General features: G+C 39.5%; 1 protein-coding gene across 5 annotated transcripts in view; it reads right to left on the bottom strand.

Annotated features, from left to right (window-relative positions):
• The window catches only part of LOC139623624 (citron Rho-interacting kinase), a 50,962-nt gene that overhangs the window by 18,269 nt on the left and 20,287 nt on the right, over positions 1 to 12,406 (bottom strand). For all 5 annotated transcript variants that reach the window (XR_011691562.1, XM_071481981.1, XM_071481980.1 and 2 more), the window contains exons 8-16: positions 11,447 to 11,587; positions 10,159 to 10,284; positions 8,232 to 8,327; positions 7,885 to 8,001; positions 7,560 to 7,669; positions 7,164 to 7,338; positions 6,113 to 6,310; positions 5,965 to 6,018; positions 2,304 to 2,501 (exon numbers count right to left, since the gene is read on the bottom strand). Coding sequence is in view for 4 of the 5 variants with exons in the window: in XM_071481981.1 (XP_071338082.1) it covers positions 2,304 to 2,501; positions 5,965 to 6,018; positions 6,113 to 6,310; positions 7,164 to 7,338; positions 7,560 to 7,669; positions 7,885 to 8,001; positions 8,232 to 8,327; positions 10,159 to 10,284; positions 11,447 to 11,587 (1,215 nt within the window). In the remaining variant the exon portion in view is untranslated. The remainder of the gene's footprint in view (positions 1 to 2,303; positions 2,502 to 5,964; positions 6,019 to 6,112; positions 6,311 to 7,163; positions 7,339 to 7,559; positions 7,670 to 7,884; positions 8,002 to 8,231; positions 8,328 to 10,158; positions 10,285 to 11,446; positions 11,588 to 12,406) is intronic.

Here is a 12,406-nt window from a genome sequence, read left to right as displayed (position 1 = left end):
CAATATCCAAATCGCAGAAGCTGCTAAAAATTTTGATAAAGGTAAAACGTGTCACATTGTTGTGCACTGTTAACACCATAAGCGTTGCGGTGCTACAGAGATGCAGAGATCCTACAAATCATATTCTCCAGATGTAAAGGAACATGTTTGTTCCAAACATGACCCAACAAAAATCACATCATCATCATTTGTTTTTCAGAGAAAATGAAATAAAAAACAAACACTCCAACTGAAATTGCAATATCTGCCAAAAAAAAAAAAAAATCGCAAGATGATTTTTTTTGCATATAGTGCATCCCTAATATTACATAATTTAATTATTATTATTGGTGCATTATCATCTAGGCAGTATTTTAATGTTGTTGCAGGAAGCTAATTTGAACTACAGTATGTTAATCAGTTAATAATGCTTTTTATTTTGATCATATGTTTTGTATGTAAAATTAACCAGTTTTCAAATAAATACAGAGGAGTAAAAAGCAAAATATTTCTATCTGAAATGTAGAGCTGTAGAATTAAAATGAAGCATGTAAAGTACAAGTAACTCAAAATCATTTTTACGCACAGTGCTTGAGTTGATGTACTATGTTAAATTCTACCACTGTCACCTTACGGGTCTTCAGTTTTCACTGCTGCCTGCTACGAGGCTGAGGGTTCACTGTCAAGGAAGACGTGGGGCTAGCACGGGAATTTTTAGCATAGCTGAACTTCAATGCATATAAAACAGAAGTGATCAGTATCCCTGTTCAAAATGACATTACACAAATACGGGATGTCCACTCCCTGGTCTTTCTGTCATTAGAACCTGCTAGTAAAAGGCCATTATGTAGAAAGAGTTCAGCTTAAAAGCAACTTCATTTACATGTCAGACATGGAATTCAAGCAGCCACTATAAAATAGCACCATGCCTAAAATAAATTATCCCAGAGACAGACGCTTCTGTGGAACATTTGATGGTAGCTTAAACAATTCACCTCAAGTCTAACAACTAACGTAACATGTAAATCTCTGTGTAACAGTTTAGATAATGACCCAAAAGGCTGCTCCGAGCCAGCATCAGAAATCCCGTGGGACTATTTACATGGCATGTTTGGACACAGAATGTTTTTCTGTGCTATTCACAGGGCCTACACAAAGCCCCGCGTCTCATGTCTTACAACACACTGCTTTAGACAAAGCATTGGGAGACAAATATAGCCTGTGCCGGTGCTGCAGCAACACCACGGCCCTCTGAAGTCCAACGCTTCCACAGCTGACACGACCTGGGAGTGATGGGGATGACACATCCCTCCCACACACCACCCCATCCTTCGTCTATGACTTCCATCGCTGGTTACACAACCATCAGGACCGAGAGCGCTACTGGACACCCACACACATATCCTCCCACAGGGGCAGCGCACACATCACACAGCCTCCTCGCTTGCACTCTCTCTTGCTGCATCCAGAATACAGAACTTAACAATACTGAAATATTCCCAGGGTTTCTGCTGCCTGATTTACACTTAACACTGTCAGAGCCAGGAGAGATGTCTGGGTCACCTGTCACAGGCTTTGTGGAGACATCATATAATGTGAGTAAGTGAAAACCTGGTGTCTGACTGTGAGTGGGTAGAGAGGAAGGAGCACGATTGTCTTGGAAAACAGAAAACTGATTCTTTTTTAAATGTTCAACTAATGACAGCTGGTATTTTGTGGTAATTTTGTGCAGCAAATTTGAAAACCACTCGGCTACAGCGGTGACACTTTGGCTCAGTGGCAAGCATTGTGAGTGACTTAAAAAAAAATTGTGTTAAAAAGTCAGCTGTTTGATTTTTTGTACATTTACCCACAACCCATCCAAGATGTTTTAGAGAATGATGGAAGACTGCAGTGTTTCCCTGTTTAATGCTGAGTTATATCAGGGTGATAACTCTTGTGAAACTGCTCTCAAATATGTACAAGGAACTGGATCAAAATGTCCCTTTACAAACCATTTAAAGGTGCCCTGTGGAGTTTTCTTGAAAATAAATAAGTTTCTGTTTTCATTCACTCACTCACCCAAAATAAGTGTGTAGGTCTAACAAATGCCTTGACTGCACTAGTATTAGCTTAGCATTGAGCGATATTATGAATAAAATGAAACAAACTTTATTCTGTTTTACATCGTCCCATTCTACCCACAAGTTAACACAATGTACCAGTTTTAGATAACTGACCATTGTCTGTCCACCTCCACACAAACACACTGGACAACACACTGACACACACACACACACACATATATAACCATAACCAGACCATGACCACCAGCAGCCAGGTACCTGTTTCTGGTTGTTAAGGTGCATCTCGCGGTCGGCCACCTCCCGACGCAGCCTGTCCACATCCTGGCTGAGCTGCAGACGGTCTTCTCGCTCATCAGAGGCCTCGTCCAGCTGCTTGGACAGGTAGAAGTTCTGACGGTTCAGCTCAGCGTTCTCCTGGGTCAGTGTGGTCAGCTGCTCCTCCAGATCTGTGATCACCTACAGAGAGTAATCAGGACATGCAGGTTTAAAGACAGGAGAATATACACAGCACTCACTCTGCACCCAAGATATACAGTATCAACTAATGTTATTGTTGTCTTTATAGACTTTAACTATTAAAGGGATTGAGTCTCAAACAGTTATGTCTGTTTTGACATTAATTATACATTAGTTGTTAACATTTATGAAAAGGCGGACTATGATATTTACTATGCATTCAAGTTATAAAAAGATGCCTGAAACATGGATTCATTACTCTACAAATAAAAAGGTGACTGAGGTTGGTTTAGTTAAGCTGACTGACTTTAACATTTGATGTCTAAGTCTTAACACAGTTGATACAAATTGTTTAAAGGGGTCTGGATGAAGCATACTGCTGTACTGTAATCAGTCTACACAATAAATGTACATTAGTTTCACAGTTTACACACAAAAAAAGGTCTTGCTTACATCTTGCATATAGGCATAGCACTGTGCGAATCATCATTCATCCACACAAAAACTTAGACCCAATACCCCACACAGTCTAAACTCTACTGCTGCTTTAGTACATGATGCAGATACCTAGGTTAGTGATAGAATGCAGTTTTCATTTTGGCATCAGATCTAAGGCTACTTGTTTAACCCAGGCAGGATTCAGAGCGAGCAGCAAGCTAATCATTTCATCAGCATCAGTCTGTTCCCTTAATCAGCCATGACTACTGTGCACGCTGCAGGGAAATGAGGGTTAGAGGCTGATGAGGCTGCCTGTTAAGAACCCCTTATTCTCAGTCTCTCGTGGGAGCATGTGTACCACGCATAACTTCAAGGTGGCGGGGGAAAGAGGCAAAGCTTTTAAGTACATAAATTAGCTGTCTGTTCTGTACTGACTCAGTGCTTCCGCTCCCCCGAGGCAGGGGACTGACAGCAGCAACTAAATACTTAAGGTGGGGCTAGGAAGTCAACATTGGAATGGATGCAGTGGTGATCTGGCAAGCCTCTATATTTACTCTACTCATCTGTCATCCCCATCTATAGAGTTACTTGCAGACCTAAAGCAAATCACTTCCAGAGCTTTGCATCATCTGCTGAATACAAATTACTCAATCTTATTTGTGAAAGCTGTGGGTGTACAGCAAATAAAAAGCTCAGCTAAAGAGGCAAATAAGTACGTCCCACGATTTCCTTGACTAAAATCAACGCAACATTTACTGTACTCTGATGGCACAAAATACAGAGGAACATCTGTTCTTTCTATGAAACAGACTGAGCAGCACAAGACACTGTGGAGAGTGAATCCACCTAAAAAAATCTGTTCTACCTAAACACTGTGGATGACTGATATGGATAAAATTGCATTATACTGTGTGTAGATGTAGTAAATTTGCTGGTAATTCAACTGAGAAAATAAATAGTTGAAATAACTATATCCAGTCTAAAAGCTGTCTGATATATCCAGACATATTAAAAGGATGGCTATCCCAGTAGAAGCAGTATAACAAAATCTCTACTGGTCTGTAATCTATAGATCAATAATATACATTGTCATGCTGCTCAACTATAATGTTAGCTGTGTGAAGATATTAGCATCACATTACATTACATTTACTTTAATAAAAACCTTAGCGTACCGCTCTCATCATTACACTGTCAAAAATATGTTTTATTTTATTTTATTTTACCAAGTTTGACCAGTGTTCATGACTGTCTAAAGTTACTAGTGTAATGTTAGCATTTTATTCAGAGCTTCACCTGTAAGTATTTCGACAATCTTATCAGCAGTGCAGCTAAAAATAATTTTTAAAAAAAGGTGGTCAGCAGTTTTCACTATCGTCAGTTTTGATGTAGTTCATTGTGGGATGTCTTGTATGAGACGTTGATTTTGGCCTGAAGGTAGCACGAGAGGAAAGTTCATCATATATCCAAAATGGAAAGAATTAATCCTTCAGTGGGCAGGAATGTGCTGAGTATATTTTAAGGAAACTGGCACTTTAGATTTTGATATGTCCGTCTGTATAAATGGAAATAATGGCCTGATGTAAGTGCTGGGTTAGATCTGGCACTAAAACTGATGCAGATGAAATGTCAATGGGTGTCAAAAATCATTAAGTATCACCCCCAGGGGACTGGAGTAAATTTAATGACAATTTGGCTTGTGGTTGTCAAGAAATCTTGATAAGGTCCAAAATGTTCAACAGACAGCCTGAGAGAGAGACCAACATCGTAAGTCGAAGCAGGGCAAAAAATAGAGTGGCATTTCAAGCTCTGCTTGTTGCAGAATTTGGCTGTGTTTGCCTGAACATTGGCCAGCTGAATCTATGGACACTGCTTTCTGAACAGTTTGCGAGTGGGAGGATCTCGAAAGTAGGGCAATAGGATAAAGGAAGACCACGATGGTCTTGGTCTTGATGTTTATTCAAGATATATGATTTTTAAGACACTCAAATCCCTTAAACATGACATAATCTTTTTCTCAAGGTTAGTGGGATACTAGTGCTGCACAGCAACACCACTCCATGATGTTCTACAAAAACTATGACAAAATATAACACTAAAAATGGTCAAGAGACAGAAAAAATGCAACAGTCCCACTGTATGATACACCGTAAGTGTGCAAATGGCAAAAAGTAACTTAAACATGGGAAAGCTTTGGGATTATAACCAAAGTCTTGATAGGCTCCCTCATAAAGTCACTGTTGTAACATGCTTCAACAAAGCCCTCACTGTCTGAAAAATAAAGAGAAAGGTAACTTTGAACCCAACGTTAAAAGCAACAGTAACAAGGACAGGTGGGGCTATCACCTGAAGACTATATCTTGCCATATGAAAATGTTAGCTAATTAATCCAGCGTTTCCAGGTAATGTTTGACACCACGAAACATGGCAAACAAAAAGAAAAAAAATCCCCATATGTGAATTTGCCAAACAATCATGACTGGATAACAGCCATTATCTCCCTGTTACTGTTCCAGCAGGGGCAGTTCTAGTAATGACAGCTCACTCAGTTGTTAATGTTCACAACTGCGTCAAGTAAACAAAGAATTAAGTTGAGAATGAATCTATCACTAATTTTAAAAAGTGGGCATGTTTGAAACAGCAATTCTCAGTTTGACCATTTGATGTACAATGTTTGGGGACAGTTATGAAAACATTAATGTGGATCCCTGAGTAGAATTTTCACCAAGATGATGAACTTGTAAGCAGATAGTTTTTTATTTCCACAAAAAGAACCAACAAGGACAACGAATGTGGTGAAATGAGGAGGATGTTTGAAGTTTGGGGCCCAATTTAAACAAGAATGACACAGACAATGGGATGAAACATTATGGCTACCTTAGGTTGTTAGTTATGTGAGGTGATGTATGATGATCCAGCTGGAGCTCAATGTCAGAAGAGCTATCTATCCCTGGAGAAACTGAAAAAGCAGAAAAAAAGCAAAAAAAAACCCCAACAAAACAAAGTGAGTGAGAGAGCAGCTCACCGCACAGCTGTCTCTCAAGGCATCAAACTTGCGTTGTATCTCATCTCTGTGTGCCTAGGAGGTATGACAAGAGGGACAGATTTCACTGACTAAATTATGTAACATAAAAGGAGACATCATGTTCAGTACACCTCAACCTCTCTCTCACTCTGAGCACAGTGATCTCCTCCTCAGCCTCTGCAGTGGTCTCCTCCAGCTCCGTCTTGGCCTGCTGCAGCTGGTTCTCCAGAGCGTGGCGAGCTGCCTGCAGGTTGCTGATCTGGGATTCGCGCTCTTGCAGCGACAGGGTCAGCTCCGTCACCTGACGCTTAATCTCCAGCTTCTGCTCCTCGTGCTCCAGCCCAATCTACAAAGGCAGACAGAAAGGGGGACTCCAGGTTCAGGGAGAAGGAGGAGGTGATTCATCCCGAGGAGAAGTCAGAGACATGCTGACATGACACAGCTCCCCACAGGGATCAGAGGGCATTACACCTGACACGTCACCTTGTCTGACTCTGCCTTCACTCGTTGTGCTGTCTATTCTATTACATCTGCTTTAAAAATAGCAAGTAAGATTTTTATTGCCCAGTTTCACAAAATTACAATTACACATCTGTACCAGAGATTCAGAAATTATCTAAGTGCTGAGATTTCTAGTCTATAAAATTCTCTTTCTATTTTAGCACAATTCAGATCCCAACATCATGTCATATGTATGTGTTCTACATCAAAAGTTCTTTTATCTAACTTATTGGCTAGAGCCTGTATCTGATCATCTACCAGCTGCTTTATATGCTGCACCTGCCTCCACATGGGTCATGATGCACTATAATTATTTCCACAACATGCATTCAGGAAAGCTTTTATAAACGTGTGTTTCCACAATTTGGAAGCAGGTCAATACAGATGGAAGTGATCTAGTCCACAACTGTTGCTATTTAACATTTAAAAGCGTTGCCTCTTATGCTTAGATATACTCAGATTCTTTGTGTAGATACTCCATAACAGCTGGAAAATTACTTGTGACTGCGCAGAAGTGACAGGTTGGCATGGGACTGACAGGACAGTAAGAAATAAAATGGGAAAAGGGAAAATAGAAATAAAATTTAACTTGTGTGTCACACCCTGATGGTAAAAACCTGTATCCAATAATCTACCAACACATGAATCCTGCTTCATAACCCTGCTTCTGACTCCAACGCCCTATAATATCTCCTCACCTCTCTCAGCCTAGTTTCCAGCTCCAGCACACGGCTTTTATTGCTTTGCTCCTGCTGACTCATTTTCTCTAGATGCTCTTCCAGTTTGGCATTCTGGGCCTCCAACTTCCCAGCCTGAGACTCCAAGTAGAACTTCTGCTGGCGAAGCTCTGAGATCATCTCCTCCTGGGCTTTCCTGATGAGAATACACACAAACATGTGCAAAAACTTTTATAGAAGAAGAATTTTAATCTCTTGGCCTTCATCTTATATTACACCATCATGACTGGAACGGATATTGTACTTGAGATAACAATAAAAGGCCACAGCGTTTCCTTGAATTCACCATTGTGTATTTCATGAAAATAGAAAGGTTTTTAAAAAAAAATGCTTTCAATCCTTATTGAAAGGACTTACATGTTTTTCTGGGTGTAGATACTGCTGTTGGCTGCCAGTTTGTTGGCCTCAGACAGCTCAGCAATTCTCTGCTCCAGGTTGTTCATCTTAGAGTCCATAGCATTTATGGTCTGAATAGAAATTATGGACATGATAACTTGTGTTTTAATTAAACATTCAGTTGGATCTTCACGTCACTGGCTTTAACTGGGATAAGGTTAATGCTCATTATTGTGTGCTCTACAATAACCTACCCGAGATTATTCCAAACAAGAAATCTATGTCAGTGTGATAAATGTTAAAATATGCCTGAAATAGTGTAGCTGCCAAGCTGCTCAGTTCTTACCGCCTTCTGCTCACTGATGATGCTGCACTTTTCCCGCACCTCCTCTTCATATTTGCTCTGACTGGACTCCAGCATCTCCTTATCAGCCATGTCCGCCTTCATCTGGGCCTCCAGCACCTGCTCAATGCCAGGCAGCCCACATAACTATAACCAGGATATCACTTACCAGGACAGAGAATGGTGTGAGGAGGGCAAACTGTGGATCAGCTCAAAAAGCTACAGCATGACCACTAGACATAGCAAAGAGCACTTCCTGTAGTGTCACTGGGAGATACCTGCCTGTTGTTTTACCTTGCTGCGAAGGTTTTGCACAAGTGGGAATGAGTTTATGAGTCCTGAAATTTTACCTTTATCTTGTCTTCATAGAGCTTTTCCTTCTGCTTCAGGTGAGTCTCCAGCCGCTGGGCTGTGGCTTGAGTCTCTCGTAGGTTCTCCTCCAGCTCCTGCATGAAAATAGAAACACGTGCCTCATCATGTTTTGAGATACAGTCATAACCAGCTTTTATTTAGCTCAACTCCGAGGATTTGATTGTAGTGGAGCCAGTAAGAGGTTCAAATACCTTCATCATCACGCAGGTGTTTTGTTGTCAGATAAAATATACTTGACATTTAAGTTTTAACAAGGAATGTGAATTACTTTCAAGTATGAATAAATACTGAGACCCGTCCTTTGTCTTTGTCACTATGGATGTCATTAGTAAACAGATTAATGAAACACAATATGATCCATACCAGTGACTCCAACCCTGCCCCCTCTCTTCACTGGGGCACTCTTCATTGACCCTTTTTACCTGTTATATCAGAAAAAGTACAGGTGGAACCAATACACATGACTCAAGCCCTGGAACTGGCAAACCTAAATGAAATACAGCAATTATTAAAATTATTAATTACACCTGTGCTTTTCCTGCTATAACATGCCAAAATATCTTCCATGCAAAGAGCCAACTCTTAGAGTTGGTTCTCTCCATTCCAACAAATAGTCTCTTTCAGCAGCTTTGTGACCCAGTCTTCAGAGGACACTCCTGACCACGAACCTTTAGTGCCAGTTAGGAGGACTCCTAGTGGTAAGATTAAAAACTTTAGTGGAATATATTTTGGGAAAATATTTTGTTCAGTAATAAGACATTTGTGGACAGAGATGCACAATACATTGGAAGGCATATCTAATACAAAAGTACTTTTCCAGTGTAACACCTTTATTTTAGGAAAAGCAGCCTTCCAGTCAGCCCACTTCAATGACTATTTATTGATCTTCTGATATCAGCTGGTAAAACAACATTACCAGGCAATGGTTGCTTCCTGACCCTCCCACAATAGAGGAATGGACAGATATAGTTAGTGAAGTATGCACAACTGAAGAAATTACCTTTTTAACTTCACCTACAAATAAATAAGTTAAGTAAAATGAGTTTCCTACATTCGGTCATGGCCACACTTTACAGAGTTAGCAAATGAATTGACCCTTGGTTGTCTGTCTGTTTGTTTTATGTGCATTTGCCTTTTTTTCCTTTCTTAAGATCTAAATAACTTTCTGGATTGTCTCCCTGCATGTTAATGCACACCTTGTTTAATATACATCCCTTTTTTGAACAGTAAAATAGTGATGGGAAATTGTACTGGATCCATATTGTCTATTGAAAAAAGAAGAAAAAAGAAGAGGATCTTGAGCAGGGAAAGGTTCTTGTGCTTAATTTGCTGCAGACTTCTAATACTATGTAACTACAAGGCTGTTTCTCAGTAATTGGTAAACTGTTCTCAATTATAATTTTAAATAAAGAATTGCAAGAAAAAAAGAAAAGACTTTTGTAGAGCTATCACCTTCTCCCAAACACAACCCTTAAGTTGTTTTTCACTTATTCCAGCTAAACAGTTCTCTGATCAGGTTGAAGACGAGTGAATTAATGTAGGGGATTAAGTGGCCAAAAGCTCTGCACTAATAAGAATATAGTTGTAATTTGTCCCAACCTCACAGGTGCAACACAACAGGAGAGTGAGAGGTAAATTAATTGAAAGCACTTGTGTGGGTGTATCATGGCTTTGTAGGTGTTTTAAAATGAGACAATATTGGGTATAACCAATTACTGTGTGGTGATGACTGTGAACTGTTAGAAACAACAGTGTACCATAAAGATAGGGGATGATAAACCTGAGGTTTTAAAAATATTATATAAAATAGCACTTCCTCTGCAATGATGAGAATGAGCTATGTTTATGTCACACCTCCTCTGATTTTTTTTTTTAGCTCTGCACAAGAGATGAAAGGTGGGTTACCAGAATCTTATCTGCCATCTGCTGAATCTGCTGGGCCTTGCTCTGGATCTCGTCCTTCAGTTTAGTCTCCCGGCGCTCAACAATCTCCAGCCTTTTCACCTGGTTCTCAAGAGTCTTCCTTCCATCCTGCACACAATGCACAACAGTAACAAATGCAGACACACACACACAGGCTTTAAATAACTAATAGAATATAAGCTGAATAAATGTAACCTCAGGTCAGAGGATCCACGTTCTAAAATAGTGTGTTCTGCTGTTAGGATACGAAATGCATTCAGAGGAAATGCTAATTAGACTTAAAGTTTCCACTTCAAGGAAGAAGTGATGATATACTGGAGCAGCCACATCCATTTGGCTTGTTAGTGATGCACCTCTGCAATGTTTATATCTCATTATTCCAAGTTCCTCACAATGGTTCCAAAGAGCCTGTTTGCATTTATGTGAGATGATATGAGAGGTCTTTCCTCTGCCTTAATTAACCAAGTAAAATCCCCAAATTTGCTGTGCTGTTTTTGAAAAACTCATAACAGCCCAACACAAAAATTAGACAATGCATAAATAATGGATGTATATATATATATTTATTGCAGGATCACATTAAAACAGATAACAAAACTTCTTTAAAAGTTAAACACAAGTAAATACTTGTATAAAGCCAAGATATTCTGTGACTGGGCCATCATACCAAGTCAATGCATTTGCGGGGTTCTGAGACAGATATTTATGAGAGGGTGATGACGGTGATGAAAGGTTTGCCTGTTGGTATCTGAACTCTTCCACACTTCAGTGAGCAAAGAAAGGTTCATGGACATAACTTGTTCCTTTGTGTTCCCTACTGACTGAATCCTATTCTCTGTCTGCTGTGATATGAGTGAAAGTCTTTGGCTATGATTGTTTGTGCAGAGGGACATTAGTTTCAATCAGCTTAAAGACCCTTTGGTTCAGTTTTACTCTGTGTCCCTTACAAAAATGGGACAGCAAGGCAGCGTCACAAACCAGGAAAATTAGGGGGCCCCTAAACTTTGGAACAACCTGTCAAGAGGACATCAGACTCACAGAGTCAGTTCCGCTTTTATCTCAGTTCCTACAACACATTTTTATTTAGAAAAAAAGCTCTTATTGTGTGATGTGATACTTTGATCTGTTTGTATGTTTTATATTGACTCATGTGAAGCACTTTGTTACTTGTATCGAAAAGAGTTTATGAAAATAAAGTCTTATTACTATTATTGATATTATAATTATTATATACGCAACTCTGTGTGTATGTGTGTATGTGTATATGTACCTCAGTCTCACGGAGGCGTCTGCGCAGGCTGTCACTGGAGTCTTCCTTGTTCTGCAGCCTCTCTAGGTCTCGCTCCATGCGCTCTTTGGCCATTTTCATACTCTGAAGGAGGTCTGTAGCTTCAGCACTCGCCTTTAATGCCTGGGTTTATTATTTACAGAAAATTAAATGTGATAGAACATTGATATTAATCTTGTCTAATTTACAAAATCTCACCTCCAATCTCTGATATAACTCACCACTAAATACTATCTACATCAGTTGAGAGAACTGAGTAAAAAAAAAAAACTCATACAAACATCTACCAGTGTGATAAATGTGTTTAATAGCATATCAAAAACATGAAATGAATCAGTTATATATGCAGCTGCATCACTTCTTTAGCACCCAAGGCAACACTGGAGACACTAGGTTACAATCAATGCACTGGTTGTTGATAGAGTTTAAGAGCATAAGGAATAATTAGCATCCTTTTGCTAAGGTCAGTGGCCACTAGAAAACAAACAAACTATACACTGAAATTCCTAAACAAATCAATCTGAGTCATTTCAAGACAGTCGGATTATGTCGTGAATTAGTCTGCGAGTCAGAAGTAGACCTATCCCAAATGTGGGCTCAGTCAGTCTTGAATATCAGCACCACATCTTCATGTCTTTTGGCAAAATGGATGGTACTTTTAAATATTCATCTCTAGGAAAAGACAATTAGGATGAAATTATCTTTACTAATGAGGCGAAACTGTTTGATTGCTGATAATTAAGCAGTAAGTCTAGTTTTAAAAGACAGCTTAATTGCTCTCATAGACCAAATCTGACTGTAGACCACAGTTTGAGAGAGACACAGAGAGAAAGAAGGCAGGGAGGTGAAAGGAGGAGTTTATACACTCATCTGAAAGTGTAAAATGCTGTTAAATCTCTTGCACAAGCTCATATAAATTATTCATTAATCTTCCAAGCAAAA

Source organism: Trachinotus anak, unplaced genomic scaffold (assembly GCF_046630095.1).
Source record: "Trachinotus anak isolate AG129_WGS33_773 ecotype Australia unplaced genomic scaffold, CSIRO_AGI_Tana_v1 ptg000008l, whole genome shotgun sequence".
NCBI classification, from domain to species: Eukaryota; Metazoa; Chordata; class Actinopteri; order Carangiformes; family Carangidae; genus Trachinotus; species Trachinotus anak.
This window is presented reverse-complemented; position numbering and strand designations above follow the sequence as displayed.